This window comes from Thermobia domestica, chromosome 10, assembly GCF_964235325.1.
Source record: "Thermobia domestica chromosome 10, izTheDome1.hap1.1, whole genome shotgun sequence".
Classification (NCBI taxonomy): domain Eukaryota; kingdom Metazoa; phylum Arthropoda; class Insecta; order Zygentoma; family Lepismatidae; genus Thermobia; species Thermobia domestica.
The window spans coordinates 177,814,984-177,836,781 of record NC_137463.1 but is presented as its reverse complement, the minus strand read 5'-3'; the positions used below and the strand labels follow the sequence as shown (position 1 = coordinate 177,836,781).

The window sequence follows — 21,798 nt, the reverse complement described above, 5'->3', positions numbered from 1 at the left end:
AAAATGAGTCAAACATGAGGTTCCCCCGCCCCCATTTTTTGGAGGGTGTACATGAAATTTTCAAATGGGATTATAGGTCGAATGATACCTCGTTCGAAAGAGCTTGGAAAATTGAATAATATTTGTCGGAAACAATTTTTGATATGATGCACCGTTTTGAAGATGGCCCCCCAAAATGGTTCTGTATCAGATAAAATTTCCAGTACTTATGAATCAGAAAGGGCTGAGTAGAAAAAGATGAAACAAAAAATGAAAAAGGATAACGCCATAGACAACATGGAATAGTGTTGTTGCGGTGTCCTCAGGGCCCCCATCATGGGGCCTCAGGAAAAACTTGAAAATTTCAAATGGGAATATAGGTCGAGTGACACCTTGTTTGAAAGATTGTGGAAAACAAAACAGGTTAGTACAAACTTTTGTTTTGATTTTAGGCAAGCCTGTTTCAAAATGGGCCCTGAAAATAGTTCTCCACTGAGATACAAAGCGCAGTGTTCAAACTGAGTGTTACAAGCCAATATCTAGCGAATTATACATCAAATAAGAAATATGTTAAGAGTCAATGTATATACTATACAGACATTCCTAAAAAAAAATTGGTCAGACATGAGGTCCTAATTTGGTACTAAGCTGTTTGGTATTTCATGATCTATTAAAGAAGATATCACTCGCCCTATGTTGCCATTTGAAAATTCCACATACACCCCTCCCTCCAAAATGGGGGCGGGGATCCTCGTGTTTAACCCATATTTTAGGCTGTCTGTATTTTACATTGACTCTTAACACTTTTCTTATTTGATGCATAGTTCGAGGAATATTGGCTTGCAACATTCAATTTGAACACTGCGCTTTGTATCTGAATGTGGAACCGTTTTCAGCCGCCATTTTGAAACAGGCTTGCCCGAAATCAAAACAAAATTTGTACTAAGCTGCTTGGTTTTCCACGATCTATCAAACAAGGTATAACTCAACCTATTCTCCCATTTGCAATTTTCAAGTTGGTCCCGGGGAACCATGATGGGGGCCCTGGGGACACCGCAACAACACTATTCCACGTTGCCTATGGTGTTATTCTTTTTCATTCTTTTGTTTCATCTTTTTCTACTCAGCTTTTTATGATTTATAAGTGTTGGAAATTTTATCTGATACAGGACCTTTTTAGGGCACCCTTCTGGATTCAACATTGTTTTTGCCCCCTCTCCCATTGTTTGTATTGGTATTATACATGTATGTAGGCCTACGTATTTTGTGTATGTATTATGCATGTGTATGTGTTTACGTGAAGCTATGTGCTTGAATATATATAGCAAAAATATCGATTTTCTATGTTACACAGACCAACTACTTCTGGAATTCAGGTGAAAAGTAAGAAATGATCTAAACCGAAACTCAAGCCTGACATTCTTTTATCAGGTGTTGATCCGAACTGAACCAAACCTAAAATCAGGAATTGATCATGGAGACCAAATGTTGGGATAATACGCGTTGAACAGAAAGAAAAAAAAATGGTGGACGAAAATGTTCTTTCACATGATCATGATTGCAGTTGTAAATAATTTTACATTATGTCTAAAAACACAAACCAAGATGATTCAATTTTATTCCAATTTTATGTTGAGGTGTACAGCACATGTGGACAACATAGAATAAACAATAAATTTAGAACACAGCCACTGGAGAGGGTCCACGACGGAACAGTTGAAGTTAAAGAATCAAGAAGGTTACATCATCTGTGTGATTTTATTCGAAAGTTGTCAAAGCAAAGAAAAGCGGAACAAAATTTCTAGCATTAGTATCATCATTCAACGGCAGGCTACCTGGACGTCATTTTTCCACAACTAGTACCTTCACTTGGCAAATGGAAAGTATCATACCGATTATGTAAAGTATGTATGGAAACAGAAAAATAGCAGACGGGTAAAGTAAAGAAGAAACTCAGTCGTTGGGAATGCAGATTGTGTAACGTAGAACCATGCATGCCGAATTGTTTTGAAATATCATACGCGTTCGAAATACATTAAAGAGTCTGCTTCCTAAAAACAATCGCAGGAATGATTATCTCAGCATAATTCTTCACTCCTTATTTTTCAATTCTTCCAACTTTATCTTGAGGTGTATAGCGCGTGTGAACAACACAGAAGGAACAGTAAATAGACATAGAATAAAATAACTGGACAGGGACCAAGAAGGAACTGTTCAAGTTAGAGAATCAAGAAGGCCACAGAGGTCAGTTCCAGAGGAAGCACCTTCATCCAAGACGTGAGGCCATCCACAGCTTCATACTACATGTATGACAGAGGTGTCATACTGACTAGGAGCCATCACTATTCTAAAGGAACACGGTATTTCATTATCTCATGAAGGAGGGAGAAATCGAAATCCATACTGGAGATAAGGATTAGAGTACCTGTTAATTGTATACCAGAAATACTAGGCGCTGTTGCAGAATTTTGTATCATATCATACCAGCTAACATAAGGATTCTATAAATGCATCACGGCTGAGATACAGTAAATCCATTCTTTTACCTTACTTGAGTTTCTTGGATATGTTTCATGCATGAATTTAGCGTGTCTCATTTATTATTTTCCCTAATTTCATTTATAATTGATCAAAGATTAATTTCTCTCTCAATACTGAGCACTATCCCCACATTTTCTTAAGATTCTTCTGTCCAAATTCAAGTGTAATATTTCAGATTTGAACTATGGATAAATGAAGACATCATAGGCAAATACATTACCTGTAAATACCTTACGTTGAATGAAAGACTAGGAAAAATATCTGCAAATACAGCACGACTACCTAGTATTTACTTTCAATTTAGTATAATTAATATATTTCATTTTTCTAAAGTAACGCTGCCAAACTCAGTTTCTCTTTCAATCCAATAAGATTAGTGAACTCAAAATAACAACTGAAGCTTTCCTGATGTCTTGTAGGACTTAACAGTTCTCCGACTGGCAATGCCATTTGCACATCACTGCATATTTTCCCTATTATTGACAATATAATGAGTAACTACCCATGGAGTAACTACCTCTCTAAAATGGGGTCCTTGTTTTTTCCCCATGCCAAGTAAGATTGTAGTGGACAACAACGTGTTCGTGAGTTCTCTCAGGATACTCTTATTACCTTAAAAAATCTTATTAAACCAACATTAACATTCCATCAACATTCACTTGCCTTAACTCGTCCGTCTGCATTAGCCTAAATTTCATAATCGTGAGACGTTAAACTAAAAGATTTCATTTCATTGTTACGTCTCTCCTACTGCTTGTCTGTTAATGGCGGATTTTAAACATAAAATTTTACAGTCAGTATCACTGAAGTCAATCTACTTATATAGATACATCGCAGTCTTTCCAATGTTTCTAAATCCACCGGAAATAGAAAACGGAGGTAGCTTACTATTTCTGAACGTCTTTATTGGAAGAAAATCTGACAGCATCGTAAGATATAGTATATAGAGGAAACTCATACATGCAGATCCATTCGTCAACAACATTTGCTTTCATTATATCTCAACGGATAACACATTGGTGCACATAGTCTATGCCATACTAGATGAAGACAGCCGACAAGCAGAAATCCAGCAACTGAAAACCATCTTAAATGAGAATAAGTACGATATATATATAGTTCAAAAAGAGCCATCACAAGGACACACCTACCCAAGAAAAGAAAGAAGCCAGAGCAGGAACTATTTTTCTTCGTACATCGGTTACCTGTCAGGAAAAGCTAAGCAGAATCTTACAAATACGGTATATAAATTATTCATTATTTCATTACTTCCTCTACTTGAAGATTATTTAAGTTTTAGGACACTAATAATGCCCAGCAATTCATATGAATGCGGTTAACCCTATGCAGGTTGCACAATTCAAATTCGGCGTAAAGAACATTTTGATTAATATAAACAACATCAAGCAGGAAATCAGGATTGGAATAGAAAAGTATAATTGAAGGACATAATATTCCTTTTTGAGAAACAACTTTACCTACAAAAGTGTTCATGCTGTTTCGAGAGAAATGCCAAGGAAAAACTTGCAATACTAGGAGAAGTAACGAACACTAGCCTACAATTCAGCCGAATGTGAATGTCGTACATTTGAATAAAATGAGAACTTAATGATCAATATTAATGCTTAAGTGGTAACATTTCTATCACAAACATGCTATTTATATGACATGGATAATCACTCTGTTAATTCCTGCGTTTTACAGCAGTATCCTTTACGAAATAAACTGTAACAATGTTACAGTATAATGTTTCAAAAGTTGTTCTCGTTTATCTCAATTTATTTACGTTTCTTATGAATGATAGAATGTCTGGAGAGATTGTGAACGAGAAAGTGATTTTTCTTAAGTTGGAAGAATAAGTAAATATAGAATATCTTTCATCTGGCTACAATGGTATGTATGTGTTGTAAAAGTTCGAAGTCCAATCTAGCCAATTCTTAGTCCATTACAGCTGCTGTTTCAGAACATTAGTTTTCATGTACTAATTTCTTTTCCGTGATGTTTCACAAAGTCTGGACTCATATCTACGTGGTTGCCACTCTCGCTACAGATCAGTGGTGATCAATTCCAAGGAGTACATCGCCAAATAATCATTTATTTATTCATATCAGACAAACGAAGGTTACTGCCACAACCTTCTGACTTCGTCTGGGATGAAAAAATGCTTTCTTACCTCATGCAACCATTCGATATAGTAGACTATAATTCGTATACGTTTTCTGAGAGTGACTTGTATTTTCATCCTTTGGCATTTATCCGATGGCGCTTTTTTTTTAAAAAAAAAAAAGAAATCTGTAATGTGTAGTATTCTACAGAACAATGCTTTATTTAGGATCATATAGCAGCTAAACTATTAGAATTTTCTTACTGCAATGGACTAAGAGTTGGCTAAGACTTATTTCAGCGCACATATTATAGTTATTGATAATCATTACACTAAAAGATAAATAAACATGTGATGTAAAAATTAAAAGCTGGAGGCAGCTCCTTCTATACAGATATCTCAACACAATTCGAAGTGTCCCCAAAGTTTGCACAGAAATAATTTAATATACAATGCAGCGAATAAATATTATTAACAAAAAATGATTCACATTTCAGATATCATATTATCAATTACATGGCGCACACTCAGTAGTGTTGTAGAAACTAACCGGCAATTTATGGAAGAAATGAATATATCTGTTCTTCAGCTAAATAACTCATTGCTTATTAATCAAACAGTTGGACATGCAGAGTTAAAACCGTACGTGAGGTAAGAAAATGTCATGGGACTCACCAAATGAAGTGGCTTGGTTGCACCACAGGATTCTTTATCATATGCCCTGAATAACCAGCCGGAAATTTAAATAACAAGGTAAGGAATTTGTTTCACTTCGTTGAAAATTAGATAATTTAGTGGCCTATGGAACCCAGAGTTTCAATGCCACATTCACAAAAGCTCTCCATTGATTTCTATCGTTAGCCAACTGAATTCAATTTCTACTTTCGAACCCTATTTGTGAAATATCCATTAAAATATTGCCCACCCTCCTAACCCTAGGTTTCCTCACGATACTTTTTCCCATTGGGTTACACATACCATTTTGAAAGAGTTTCTACTTTTTTCGATTCTGGTCATATGACATTCGGACTACTAATCCTTCTAGACTTCAAGACACTAACAATGTTTGTTAAACGGTATAAAATATACATATGTTTGTTATGAAGCTTTTGCTATTCCCTATTTCCGTCTTGGGTCCAAATAATCGTCTCAGGATTTCATTCGCAAGTACTTTCAGTCTGCCTTCTTCACTCAAAGGACGCGAACATGTTTCGCAATCATCAACACAGCATGCATAACTACCGTTTCATGTACTTTAATCTCAAAATTATTTAACGGAATTGAAAGAAAGAAACTACTTTCTAGTGAATAACAAAAACGTACTGCTTTCAGTTGGCATTCAATTTCGGTCATTGAAGCGATAATAGAAAATCAAACGAGTTTTATGAAAAGAAATTATTTGTATGGAACATCGTCAAGAAGTGACTACCGTTAATTATCAGTTCATGGATATTCAGTGTAAAGCATCCCAAGGTTATTAATCACAAAAGACTCGAGAAAAAACTTGAAAAGCGTAAACTAGAAAATGTAGAAGAGCGTTTCGGATTCAATTTATCAGAGGACCTCTATTTTAGAACATCCCAAAATTTAAATCGTAAGGTATATAGTAATACCTTATTGAAATGATCATATGAAACAAACAACTAATACAAAACAAACAACTTTTGTAGGAAAAAAAAATCGGGCACAGTTTTGAATTTTGACACAACTTACTGTGTGTTTAATCTGTCTCTACAGGATTTCAAAACGTTCTTCGACGATGCACAGCACGAAGTATTTTTACTACAAAAATTTCCAAAATTGGCTCTTTACCAGAGTTCTTTCTAAAGGATTTAATGGAAGGGAATGAGAATTAATAATATTACTATTGCAGTTGTCGTTCAATCTAATCATAGGAAATAAATCCTTATTCAGTTTTAGTTGAAGTGATGAGCATATTAATTAGTTTGTGTCACTATACTATACATATAACTATCATTTACACACTTATATTTATATTATTCCGTTTCCAGCTATTAAACTTAAAACTACTGACTTCTCTAAGTTAATGATGCACAGAAGAAATTATTTCCTTACAGAGTTCAAAAACATTTCTCTCTAGCACTGAACAAAATTATTTTTAAACCATGATCTAAAATTAAAGCTTCTTGTAATATAGTACCACCGATTGTTCAATTGTTATGCACAGAACAGGAAAACAAGAAAGTTCGTCACTGTATGTATTTAAGCAGAGAACAGTGTACGAAAACATTGTTTAATAACACTGAAGAAACGAGCTGTGGATATCTGACGTGATATTTACTTTTTCTAATGCAATTTTTCATATGGAATCAAATCTGAAAACAGTTTTGCGCTATTACCTCAGGTCTTTAAGATATCATCCAACTTTTATATTTCACGCTACACCCATTTTAAAATTCCAATCAGCCGTGCAAGTTCCATGTAGGCTTATGCGCTGAATAATGCAGAGGCAAGCTTGAATAAATGTTTTCTCCGACAAGAGTTCTTAATATGAACCTTTAGGCCACACATTGTCAATTTGTATTCCTGTTAACAGCGGATAACCTGTGTCCGAATTGCCATGGAAATAGGAGAAATCCCCCCTGTGGAACTTGCCCATGTAAATTTTCTGGAACGTACACTTTATCACCCGTGTAAAATGCCCTTTAATTCGCACCCTGTGGATAACAGACCTTTATCACGTCTCATCAAGCAACATTGGTGATTTAACAAAAACCAAAAGCCAGTATCTATTTTATTTCTTTTTGTAGCAGTTTGAAGTGGAACTACGGAAACTTAAACTACTGTGCTGGCAACAGTAGTCAGAGCCCTGGTGACGAACTTAAGCTAGAAGTGAATTTAGATCCCGTGAAAATTGAATACTACAGATGTCGTAAATGCACGTACCACACTGAAAAGTGTTTCTTCTTATTTTACTGCCAGTGCTTGAAAGTTAAAACAAAATCTGGAGCTATATAGCAGAAAAACAACTGTCTGTATAACGTCATTGTGTTTGCTTCTTTGTCGGAAATTTGTCATTGTTCTTTGTAAGAATTGAGTCAAAACTTTTTCACCCAAGTTTTAGACTTTTCCAATTTATCACAGAAGAAACAACCAAGCGCTGCTAAGAAAGCACTAAATTTGTATGTTTTCTATATTGTATGTTGTAAGAAATCTAGTTTGCTCACTAGCTGTATTGAGACATTCCCCTAACGCATACGTAAATGATGTGAAATTAGTAAATATTTCCCCACTAAAGTATAACCTAATTCCACAACATCTAGTGGAAAAACACATAGGAGGGAACACTGCAAATCTATCCTAAATCCAGTTTTTAACTTCTTGTTATTTTGCAGTCCCTTTTAACTTAAAATTTATATGTACAGTACATAAATGTCTTTCTATATTTAAGAACATTTCACGTTCTTTTTGGTGGTAAATAAGTTAACAAGTGATCATTTTTAACTTAAGGAAATTTAGGTTTGTAAAAAATCTGGGATCAGTTGTCCAGAGAGAGCAATCCGGCTTCAACTTTACACTTTTAAAGCATTTTTACTTAGGCTGGAAACCGACTTTTTGCATTCGTGGAATATGGCCACACTATAGGAATGTTTTACTATATTTCATAACATTTCACATTAATTTTTAGTTAGATAAGTTGAATAATCACGTATAATTAAAGGGCACGTAGGATTTGTTAAAAATGTTAATACTTACGGTGTTTTATGCAGACAGTCAACCAAACAGCTTCAAAACTATTCTTTCTAAACTTTCTTATTTAGAGCGAATTTTAATGAAACATTTCCTTGTATATATTTTTTGTATTCATTGAAACATACTATCATGATCGCGTTACTATAATTTCGTTTGTTTCTTTTTATTTTCAGTGACAGTGGATATTATGGCATCCAAAGGTTGCACAAATTCACCGATTTAGTTTGCTACATGTGAGGCTATTTCACGAACACATCTCATCGGAAGACTTATGAACTATACTTTGATTCCAAGGTTGATAGTGGAAAGTCGTGGACACTACAGTACATCTGTTTGACCTGTGCATGCAACATGCGCGGCTGGATAAGGAAGGCAAGAAGAACAACCATCTGGCATTCGGAGTTCATATGATATGGGGTGAGTTAAAAGACCCCATCACAGACTGTTATTCTTGTTTGGCAAACGTCGCTGGATTCTCCTACAAAACTCGTGCATATTAAAATATCCAAACGTTCCCTCAATCTCCAAACCAATTCCTCATGACCCCCTCACTCTTGCAATACCAACACCACCTGAAGAATACACAGTTGAAGAAGAAATGCAGGAGGAAAATTCTCTTTCATCTTGTAGTAACGATTCAAACTCTGACTACCAACCTGTGGAAGCTATTTATTTATTAAATAATGATGAACTTCGGGACCTTGTACGGGACCTGGCACTAACAAAAGGTCAAGCTGAACTGCTCGGTTCACGTCTTAAAGAATATGGTTTGCTTGCATCGAGTACTGTGACTTATCGCATTCGACACAGACAAAAGAAACTCGAGAAGGTTTTCACAATGAGTGCCAATATTTGTTACTGTACGGACGTTAAAAGTCTTATGTCAACTCTAGAGGTGGAGCACAACACTGAAGAATGTCGCCTGTTCACAGATTCTTCAAAGACAAGTTTGAAGGCATTGTTGTTACATAACGGAAATAGGTATGCGTCAGTGTCTGTTGGATATTCTGCACACTTAAAGAGACATACGAAACCATGTCGCTACTTCTTGAAAAAATACGCTATACTGAGTACAATTGGCAAATGTGGGGATTTAAAAGTAATTACTATTCTCATGGGAATGCAGGCAGGATTCACCAAGTACTGCCGCTTCATCTGCGAGTGGGATAGCAGAGATAGGAAGCATCATTATACAGGGTTTGTCCGGAAAGTAATAGGACTAAGTCGATTTAAAAAAAAATATTGAGCCAATCGTTACAATTCTTTAAAAACTTTAAAAATAAGCTCCTTCTGCGTCGATGCAGCGCTGCCAGCGCGATTTCCAAGCATTGAAGGCGTCACGGAAGTCATTCTCCGCAATAGCTTTGAGAGCCACGGTGCAAGCTGCTTGGATCCCCTCTGTCGTCTCAAAATGCTTGCCTTTCATCGGGTGTTTCAGGCGAAGAAACAAAAAGAAGTCCGGGGGGCCACATCTGGGCTGTAGGACGGCTACGGAAGCGTTGGGATGCCGCCTTGGTCAGGTAGCTGTTCACAAGAAAGGCGATGTGAGCCGGGGCGTTGTCGTGGTGCAGCTTCCAGTCGGCTCCGATATCTGGTCGGACCCGATTGACCCTTCGTTTCAGTCTCTTGAGCACTTCCACGTAAAACTTGGCGTTGACGGTTTGGCCAGGAGAAACAAATTCATGGAGGACGATGCCTTTGATGTCAAAAAAGACAATACGCATCGTTTTCACTTTGGAATTGCTCATTCTTCCCTTTTTTGGGCGAGGAAACGCCGGCGTGTGCCACTCGGAAGATTGCCTCTTTGTCTCGGGATCATACTCAAAGATCCATGATTCGTCACCTGTGATTACGTTATTCAAAAATGGGGGTCACTTTCACACATGTTCAAATTTTCTTGGCACAATTCCACTCGCCGCAATTTTTGGTCGTCAGTGAGCACTTTTGGGACAATCTTCGCGCACACCTTGCGCATGTTCAAATGCTCCGTCACAATTTCATGAACCACAGTGTTTGGTAAATTTAACATCTGGACAATTAAACGAATACTTAGTCGACGGTCTGAGTTCAAAACTTCGCGCACACGAGTCACATTGTCGGTGTTTGTCGAAGTCGAAGGTCTTCCAGCACGGTCTTCATCGGCGACCTCTTCCCGGTCCTCCGAAAAGGCCTTGTGCCACCGAAACACACCACTTCTTGGTAAAGCATCATCTGGGTAAGCCTGCTTGATCATATCAAACGTCTCTGTCGCAGATTTACCGAGTTTAACACAGAATTTAATCGCGTACCTCTGCTCTAACGAACGCTGCATTTTCGGCTTGCACCACTCACAGAAACACGTCGCGCGAAAAAGCCTGTCCTGACTCTCCGTGTGCTCGGAGACAACTGACCAGCCGCTCGTTCGTTAGCTAGGAATGCCCTCTACCGGACCCAGTCGGTGCGCGCACGCTCCGAAGTACAGTCATGGCGGAATAAAATCAGTCCTATTACTTCCCGGACAAACCCTGTAAAAAAGAATTGGCCGATCAGAGATAGAATAAAGCCAGGGAGCAAAAACGTCCGTAGTGCGCCGATGGTTAAGCGTGACAATTATCATGCCACCACTCCACATAAAACTGGGGTTAATGAAACATTTCGACAAGGCCCAAGACACCGAATCAGATGCTTTTCAGTACTTGTGCAGCAATTTTACGGAGTTAAATTAAGCGAAAATGGAAGATGTGTTCATAGGTCCACAAATTAGAAAGATCGTAGTTGACAGCAATTTAAGACTTGCTAAGTGATACTGAAAGAGATGCATGGATGGCATTCAAGTCAGTCGTAGCAAATTTCATTGGAAATTATAAATCCAATGATTATGTGAATGTTGTGCAGAAGTGTATTAGTGCGTATAAACAGCTTAGTTGCAACATGTCTCTCAAAATTCATCGTGTGTATTATGCGTTTAAAAGAATGTTACAATATATTTAAGTTACATGTGACATATTTACAATATTTATTTAGGTAAAACCAAGTTTTTATGAGCTGCAGGTAGCAATTAGTGTTCTAGTGAAACTACAGCTTGTGAGTTATTTGCATTGATACAATATAGAAGATTTGTAGATGACGATACCCCATTTCTCAAAAACTTTGGATGATAGAGATAAACGGTTTTAATATTTGAAATCAGCATGCTGGGATTGTGTTAGAACGCGTGTTGGATACTCAGATATCCGCCAAAAAATATTTTCGTTTTTCATTAATAATTAAATGTTTAAATACATTATTTTTTAAAGTGTACGTATTCTTCAGTTACAACGTATATGGAAATATATGTCTTTACAATTGGTACGCCGTCTCTATAATCCGCAAAAAGAGTAACAGTTGAATCAAAAAAATAAAACGAAGTATTTTTAGTTAATATCATGTCTTTTGCATTAGATAAGATGGAATTACAATGATTTTATTGCATAATGATTTGGATGGTATCGGCATTAAATGAGCTAATTATTATTGAATTTATCTTTAAGACGTCATAAATATTAAAATAGAGTGTGAAATGCAGTACTTAGATGAACTAAAGTTCTTCAAGAATGAAAGACAATCATCGTCAACAACTGTAATTAATTTAGAATTATTCTTTGAAATTACTATATGACAATTGTAGTATCTTGACTATGGAGATTATATTGTATATCTTACTGAATCACTTTGGGATAGTTCGTTCTTTCGTGACATTTTAGCAGCATCTTAAAGGAACTATACTAGAAACAGTGTAAACGAAGATTATAAGGAATCTATTATTTACTGTTACAATAGATTAGAAATATAATCATTATTTATTAATAACATACTATCACTTTTCCCAGAACATTTTTACTTATAATTAAGATAAAATCTCACTCTTAACTGTGCCATCAGGATATTTTACATCTTTATAAATATTGCATTTAGAAGTAATATTTCATTAAGACATATTTCTTCCTAGAAGCGTATCTTAATTTCTGGAAGAGATACTGTTTGAGAATACATGAAGGAATAATCATGAAAAAGAATATTGGAAACTATAGTTTTGAGTTTCAAGAAAACACCAAGCTCCCAGATTATATTTCTTACTTCTCATGATGTTGAAATCTGAAAAAAAAATGTACTAAATTAACATAAGTATCGCTGTTCGAAGAACTCAGGAGAGACAAGGTCGACAAATTGCAATTAAATTTGATGGGAATATATTTTGGATCATGCACAATGGATAGGTGTAGTAATCATCATCATAGGTATACTGCTCTTATTGGCAGGTCACTTGCCGCAGCTGAGAAGCTTCCGCGCTCCACGGTCTTCCGCTAACCTCTTCGTCTTCACGTGTGATCTTTCTGTTTTAATATCATCCATTAGTTGTAGGCTTCTTCGGCCCCTCCTTCTCTTTCCCACCACCATACTCTCTAGGAAGTCCCTCGTGATACAATTTCTTCTTAGGCAATGTCCCAACCAGTTTCTCTTCCTCTTCTTAATAATATCTAAAAGTGTTCTTTTCTCGCCCACCATTTCTAACACGCTCTCATTCGTTTTCCGCTCGACCAAACTAATCCTTTCAATTCTTTTCCACACCCACATTTCGAAGGCTTCCAGTCGATTTTCATCACTTTTACGTAGTGTCCACGTTTCCGTCCCATACAGTACAACACTCCACATGAAGTATTTTATGAGTGTTTTTGTCAACTCTTTAATCAAGGTCCCACAAAACACTTTTCTTCCTCCTAAAGGCTTCTTTCGCCATTCCTATCCTTGCTTTTATTTCATGTTCGCACTTCATGTCATTACTAAGAATACTACCCAGATACCGAAAACCATTCACTTGTTGTATTTCCCCCCTCCCACTTTTATATTTGACACAGAGCTCTTCGTTCTAATCACCATGGCTTTTGTCTTTCTAACATTTATTTTCATCCCATATTCTTCAAAGCCCTTCCTCAGTTTTTCTAACATTTTATTAATTTTCTTTTCAGATTTTACAACAAGCGCCATATTGTCTGCAAATCTTATGCATCTAATCATTCTACATCCTACCGAAAAGCCATCATCATATAGGCTCTTTTTCACTACCGTATCTCTTCTAAATAGACATTAAATAGTGTTGGCGAGAGGCAGCATCCTTGTCGAACTCCCCTTCCAATTGCACCCTTCCGTCAGTTCTTCCCCTATCCTAACACTTACTTGTTAGTTCATGTATAAGTTTCTTATGAGTCTTCTATCTTTCCATTGCAACTCTATCTTCGTTAGAACTCCCAACAACAATTCCCAATTTGCGCGGCCAAAAACCTTTTCTAGATCAATAAATACATCTCTTTCCCTTTATCTATAAATCTTTCACCGGTCACTTTTAATAATCCAATTGCATCTCTTGTGCCCTTGCCTCTTCTGAACCCTAACTACTCCTCTTCAATTTATTCATTTGTTCTTCCATATAACCTTCTGTTCAGTATTCGGAGCAGAATTTTGGCTGCATGAAATGTGAAACTAATAGTTCTATAATCCCCACCTATCTTTGGGTTCGATTTCTTAGCATCGGTATCATGATCGTTTTCAAAAAGTCTTTTGGCCACTAACCTGTTTCATATATTTCATTGCATAGTCGGAACAATTCTTTCTTTCCTTTGTCTCCCATATTTTTAATGAATTCTCACAACCAAATAAAATCGTTGCACTGGATAATGTCGAAGAAATACTATATGGAAGGAAAACGACACTAGGTGCGAAATGATAAAAAAAAAAAAAAACTACAATGATCTACCTTGCAGGTTTCGTGACAATGATTAGCAGTGTTTCTAATATCGTCAGGTATAGTGGCTACTACGAGAGTCATGGGTGCTGGTAATTTGGGTTTCATGTTGGGGATACCGAAAGTTTGGAAAGTGCAGTGAACGTTGTCACTCTGACTCACACAGTCGTAATAGTAGGGGAGCTTAAGGGAAATAAAATGGCCAAATCCTGCACTTTGTGTTAAAAAGGTGCCACTCGGATATGTTGTTCCCCTGATCCAACTAAGCAGGAATCGAAGTGGCCCCACTCCGACAGGTGGCCAGAATCCAATATGGCGGCTATCAAAGATGGCCGCCTCTGCGAATTCATAGTGTTGGATTTAGAGGCTTATATCTAACTAACTAACTAACTCTATGGCCTATGGAACCCGGAGGTTCAATGCCGCGTTCACAAAAGCTCTCCACTGACTTCTATCCTTAGCTAACTGCATCCAGTTTCTACTTTGTATTCCAATCTCTGATCCATCTTAATATTGTCCTCCCATCTGCGCCTAGGTCTTCCTAATGGTCGTTTTCCGATTGGTCTTCCTGTCAAGACTTTGAAAGCGTTTCTACTTTCTTCCATTCTAGCTACATGACCCGACCACCTAAGCCTCCTAGACTTGACGACCCTAACAATGTTGGGTAAACCATATACATTATGTAGTTCCTCGTTATGAAGTTTCCGCCATTCCCCATTCCCGTTCCTCTTGGGTCCGAATATTCGTCTCAGGATCTTGTTCTCAAATACTTTCAGTCTATGTTATTCCCTCAGAGTAAGTGACCATGTTTCGCAGCCAGAGGCTTATATCTCCTTAACTAATTGTCCAATCTTCACGATTCAAAAACTAAACGACGTAGGAGATAACAGGGTCTAATAAATTAGCAAACGTTTTAACCTCACACTGAAATTAACACCTACAGAAATTATTTAATTTGGAACTTTGCATTTCTTATGATGGAGTTTACTCATACATCTCCTACGTCGTTTAGTAGCGTGACGTCGTGGTTCCATTATTTCATGTTGTTTAAAAAGAATGATGAGAAATTTGAGAAACTAGTATTTTAGTGATCAAACCAAGAAAAGTTTATGAGAAAGTGGCAGATGAATAAGTTTAAACGTGGCTACTGCTATTGTGGATTAAACTGAATAACACTGTCCTGGTACCCTAAGTGACAATACCGTAAGAAAGAGTCAGGACATGGAGTATTCTGTTGTCTGATTTTTTTTTTTTTTTTGCGGGGGGAGGATTCTAGACTGGTATCCAAAGAAGTTAACACTAATTCAACTGCACCCCACAAAACAGATTTTTGATTCGTACTTTTATGGCAATGGGCAATAGTTAGACATGTAATATTAAGTGATGCGATGAGACTCGCATCACATGTCTAAATGTAACAGTGAATATATAAAACTGTTGCATATGACTAGTGAAAGTTAGTATACCACACACGAGTTGCATTGCATTCACAACTAATTATTGTATGTTCAGAGTTTGCTACCCAATTCACCATCGGAGTGTACTTCTTTAAGGATGACGTTGATGTTCCACATGGATCAGTGACAAGGTTAGTCATCTCTTTAAAATATGGAAATATGTTGATAATATTTGTTATTCCTCAGTTGCAGCAACACCAGTGTTTTAAATAACTATTACTGTGCATTATGTAGTTCTTAACGTAGAGCAGAATTTTGCCTACGTTTCAAAGATAACTAGATTTTTAGACATTTCTTTGACTTTCTGTGGACAAGCCGATGACCCAATTTAACCACTGTGGCTTTTGGTGTTTGTGAACATGGAAGATCGGGTCTAAAGAGAAGCATTTCTGCTTAGAACATTTTGCATCAGAAAATTATTCAGCACTCCCAGGCTAAGAGACTGCTGATTCACTACGTTCTGCAATTGATCATGCTATGAATCTAATTCTGTTTGTTTAACATCGGGACGCAGCTCACGTTAAACAGTGTCTCCTACCTCATTAGGCAAATACAATTGATCATGAGTACAGTCTTTTTCTTGTATAATTTCTTCACTTGGATTACTGAGTCGATATTTGTCTGCATAAACTTAATTACGCATTCTTGTCTTCCATTTTCGTATCATTTACTTTTCCTTCTTATTTCGTACCCATAATAGGTATGGTAGCCACTAGACAATGATGTGATAAAAGCACCAGTAATCAATGCTAAGAGACGCACAGGAGAAATAATCATGGTATATCGTATCATCTCGCCTCAGTAGTACAATTTTTCTTCCTTACCATATTTAATTGGCGTTCTTCAGTGCTCCAATTTTCCTTGGTGATAAAAATTAAAACTAACTTTGTTTACCACACTCATCTCTTCTACATGTTCCAAAATATATTCATATCAAGTTCGGTTGCATGCAGTTCACCAGTTACATCTTCGACTTATCTGAACTTTAATTATGATAACCGTATCCTACATGAAAGGTAATGACTGTGAGATACATATATCATAAATGAAATCATAATCTACAGAGATATTTCTCATCATAAAAGTATACCTTTTACACTACGCAACATGCGTTGTAATGAAACACAACTTAAATACTTACGCGACACTTCTGACAGCTACAATACTTTGTTCAATGCAATTTCTTGAACAGTTACAATGTACTCCTTTATCCGGATGAATAACAGAGTTAATAGGATCCAATTTGTCTGAAATTTGGATGTAAAAAAAATCAAAATCTAATAACTATTATTATCAAAATTTAAATAAGAAATGGTCTCAGAATAATAATACGGAGATTATCGTTTATTGTTCTTGAAGAACATTGATTGCAATGCTGAAACTATTATAAAATTTGTTGCCCAACACTGAATTTAAGAACATGGAAGAAATTTTATTATAAGAGTGATACGATTTGCCATTAAAGAATGCACATTATCTCACATCCACAAGAACGAATATTCATAAATGTGACGTGAAGCAAACAAATATTGGAAAGTCTATTAACAAGTTTAAGTTTCTTTAAATTTTGATTCGAGTCTACCAATTCTGTAGAATAATGGAGTAAATACATACATTGACAGAAGGAAAGAAGCCTAAACACATTAAATACAGAAACATATATATGCATATACCCAATTTTAAAATATTCCACCAAGAACTTAAGGTTTTGTTTAAAGGGACAAGTTTTGCCATACAGTTTTGGTATCTCTCCCATGTATTTTTTTCCATTCACAAAAAATCACGATTTCTCTTACAAATTTCAGCCTACAGACTTCAAATGTTTAGAAAAGGAACTTTATAATCTATCGAAGGCAATAATCCGTGCTGATTTTTTATTTAGAATATTCTTCATTATTGAAATGGCTTGATTGTTGAAATGGATATCAAAACCTTTAACAATGGAATTGTTTCAACAATGAAGAGAATTCTAAATAAAAAATCGGCACGGATTGTTCGCTTTAATAGGCTATTTTATAGGTTTCCTTGTCTAAAAATTTAAAGTCTCAAGGTGGAAATTTGTAAGAGAAATTGTAAATTTTCATGAAAGGTAAAAAATACATGGGAGAGATACGAAGAATGTAGTGCCATCTATCGGCAAAACTTGTCCCTTTACACTAACCCTAATAATACGATCCTTTGTACCCGAAACACTGTCTCAGATTAATAAATTGCTTTTAAAATGTTTCTGCAGCTAGATAATTAGGCACCTGCATTTTATATGTAAGTGTTGACATTCTTTAACATTTTGGAAACGAAATGTTCCAATCAAAATACTTTCATGTAAGATTGATGGAATTGAGCATCTCAGTTGAAATACCTCGTCAATTTAGTGTAAAAGTCTTATTATCGCCAAGCCATTAGGTACGAAACACGTACACTTTTATATATTTGATCTAACTAAAAGAAACTATTGTTCTTTATACGTAAGATGATACAAGTTTATAGGAATTAATTCATTTCAAATAACCGTGTTTGTTTTAAATTTCGGCTGCACGGAAGCAAACTGGTTCACACTGGTTTTTCATGAATCTAGTAAATTAGACCACGAGAAACATGAATCTGAAGGAATTTTGACGATTCGAATTTCGGAATTCGAGATATTCGAATTTGAAGTCACCAGGGAAGCAAACTGGTTCACACTGGTTTTTCATGAATCTAGTAAATTAGACCACGAGAAACATGAATCTGAAGGAATTTTGACGATTCGAATTTCGGAACTCGAGATATTCGAATTTGAAGTCACCAGGGAAGCAAACTGGTTCACACTGTTTTCTCATGAATCTAGTAAATTAGACCACGAGAAACATGAATTTGAAGGAATTGTGACGATTCGAATTTCGGAAGTCGAGATATTCGAATTTGAAGTCACCAGGGAAGCAAACTGGTTCACACTGGTTTTTCATGAATCTAGTAAATTGGACCACGAGAAACATGAATCTGAAGGAATTTTGACAATTCGAATTTCGGAACTCGAGATATTCGAATTTGAAGTCACCAGGGAAGCAAACTGGTTCACACTGTTTTCTCATGAATCTAGTAAATTAGACCACGAGAAACGTGAATTTGTAGGAATTTTGACGTTTCGAATTTCGGAACTCGAGATATTCGATTTTGAAGACACCATAGAAGCAAACTGGTTCACACTGTTTTCTCATGAATCTAGTAAATTAGACCACGAGAAACATTAATCTGAAGGAATTTTCACGATTCGAATTTCGGAACTCGAGATATTCGAATTTAAAGTCACCAGGGAAGCAAACTGGTTCACACTGTTTTTTCATGAATCTAGTAAATTAGACCACGAGAAACATTAATCTGAAGGAATTTTGACGATTCGAATTTCGGAACTCGAGATATTCGAATTTGAAGTCACAAGCGAAGCAAGCTGATTCACACCGGTTATTGACAATTATCGTAAATTAAACTGTGAGAAACATTGATTCGAAATAAATTTGACGATCACACTTTTGAAACTGAAGATACTTGATTTTGAAATATGGATGCCGTTGCGACGGTTTCCTGCATAATTTTGATATGAACCTTTCTGTGGATCCGATACATGAAAATTTGTTTCCCTTTTCCTTTCGTATGTAGTAACTAGGACTTTCCGAATCGTAATAGTTTGTTTGATTTATTGATAAATAGTAGTGTATATAACAAATAACTCTTGTTTATCGAATATTCTACTTTTTAGTTTTTGGCACGTAGCCTACTATATATTTTTCTACTAGCCTACTATATTTAAAGTACTCCTTTATATTTTATTGACTGAGCGGCACGCTGAAGCAACATAAGTAGAAACGTAGAAAATAGGAAATGGCACTACCTAAGCATAATATACTTAAAAAGATCGAAATATTTACAAGTGAATAAAACGAGTGACGATCAATCAGAAGTAATCATGTTTATCTGCTTTGGATATATTGGAGTAAAAGTTCTCTTCCTCCTCCTCCTCCTCCTCCTCCTCCTTCTTCTTCTTCTTCTTCTTATTATTATTATTATTATTATTATTACAGTAAAACTTGTATGAAACTGAATGTATTGGATTCAACCTTTTCTTACGTTTGGGTCAGATTTCCGTTTTGCACAAATTTGGTAAGAAATAAAATTAACCATTGGGACTTTAAAAGGTTTCCGATATAGATAAATTTTCGCCTTATTTAAGTTTTGATTAATACAAATTTCACTGTATATGAAAATAATTTGTTTTACTCTTATGTTATGTGGAGTTCAAGAAACTAGTGGAAAATATTAACTATAGGAGCATTTTATATATGATAGCGTATAGATGGCAGAAAAGAAATAATGTTTCCGGTACATAAAGTTTCAGCTTCATGTTTGATGTAATTTGTAACTAACTTAAAGGTTATTTTGTAATAATTAGTTATTTCCTGGAAATTAATATTTAAATACAAATTGCATGAATTGTGAAGTTTATGTGAACTACTTTAAAACAAACTGTTATATTTACAGTATCCTGGTAGTATATAATTTCTGTTGTTTAAATCTTGTCTCTGTTCCTGTTGTTGAGAGTGCATGCCAATTTTTGGTGATTGATTTCAGGCAGCAGTTTGGTTTTTCAACAAACTCATACTATGTTAAACAAAAAAGAACAGATGAAGCAGTGGCGAAAGCCAATGATTACAACAGAAAAGAACGACGAGGGCATATGGCCCGAACTGGTAAACTTGACAAAGGACAACTTTCTTAGCATATTCAATTCTGAAGAGTTCGCAATTAAATTTCTGCAGAAATACCAGTTAGTTCATCGTCCAGAAGATGAGTACAGGGAGGAGTTCACCTGCTTTGTGTGCCACAGTCACTTACGGGTCATAAATCAGAAAGATCTGAAATTGGGTTGGGGCTTTCGCTGCTCGAACCAAGGATGCAGATCACGAAATTGTTCAGAATGTAAGCGTCTCAAGCGAAAGTGCAAACCACCATGTGGACAGCGATACTCCCCTCTTCACAACACAGTTTTTGAGAACACCCATTTGAAATTTACGGAGATCCTTCATCTCATTTACATTTGGCTACAAGGAGACGAATCACGACGAATGGATGCTTTTGAAAGAACTAACGTTACCCCACGTGTTATTTCAGAGTGGACAAAAGTGTTCCGAGAAATATGTCATTATGCTGTCGGTAAGCGGCGAAAACTCACCGGAGAAATCGAGATGGATGAATGTCATCTGTATACTCGTAAAAATCATCAAGGCCGGAAACTGAGAGGAGATTCTCTGTGGGCCGTTGGTGCTGTTGAAAAAGACACTGGATACTGCTTCGTGGAAATTACAGAAACGAGAAATGCAGAAATCCTGGAGCAAATAATCCGTGATAATATTGAAGAAGGATCAACAGTGACAACAGATCATTGGTCTGGATATAATAATATATCCAAAAATTGCAATGTTAACCACAAAAGATTAAATCATTCACAGTGCTTTACAAATCTTAATGTAAAAATCACGAGGGAAGGGGATTCATATAAGTCCGACCTTGTAAAAGTAACAACAAATCACTGCGAAAATATGTGGGGGAAAATGAGACCTCACATCAAATGTGTCCGCGTATACAGAAATAAAGAAGGAGAGCTCATCGAATTCGCATCCACGTATTGCGATCAATTTGTGTACTTCCAGAATATTCTCAGGCCTTTCAAATACAATCATAAAGACTATACATTAAAAGATTGGCGGCGAATGTTTCAACAGTTCTTGATCGACATTCGGAACGTTTACCCTGGCATTGGTGGAGTGCGATATGAACACCCTAAAGATGTAGAAGAAGAACTTGATGTCTATTTGGTCGAGGAGCCTCGTCGACACAACCCTTCCTTACTTGAGATGGATCTTTCTGAAGCTCATTTAGAGTCACTAGGAACGCAAGTAGAACGTAAGGAGGTGACATTCTCTGAAACACTAGCCAAGCCAGATCAACATTCATCTTCCCAGCCATTGGGTCAGTTTCTGGAAGAGCTGAACACCCGATCTCGTGATGCTCTCACATGGATACGCTTTCATCACGCAGCTGAAGATCTCAATGCTTTTCTCCCAACTCTTCATTGGGTTAGTGAAGTTTTCCAAACTGTTCAACATCAAGAACAGATCTGCGGCTGGCAAATTCCACCAAATCATCCCTCAAGATATACACATCATATGCAGCGACACCCTCAGTTGGCTTTCTTACTTGTTAGTGATTTC

General features: G+C 36.3%; 1 protein-coding gene across 4 annotated transcripts in view; it reads right to left on the bottom strand.

The window, feature by feature from the left end:
• Window positions 1-21,798, bottom strand: part of LOC145662855 (uncharacterized) — a 426,736-nt gene that overhangs the window by 109,741 nt on the left and 295,197 nt on the right. For all 4 annotated transcript variants that reach the window (XM_081728788.1, XM_081728787.1, XM_081728790.1 and 1 more), the window contains one exon: window positions 16,695-16,800. In XM_081728788.1, the coding sequence (XP_081584914.1) occupies window positions 16,695-16,800 (106 nt within the window). The remainder of the gene's footprint in view (window positions 1-16,694; window positions 16,801-21,798) is intronic.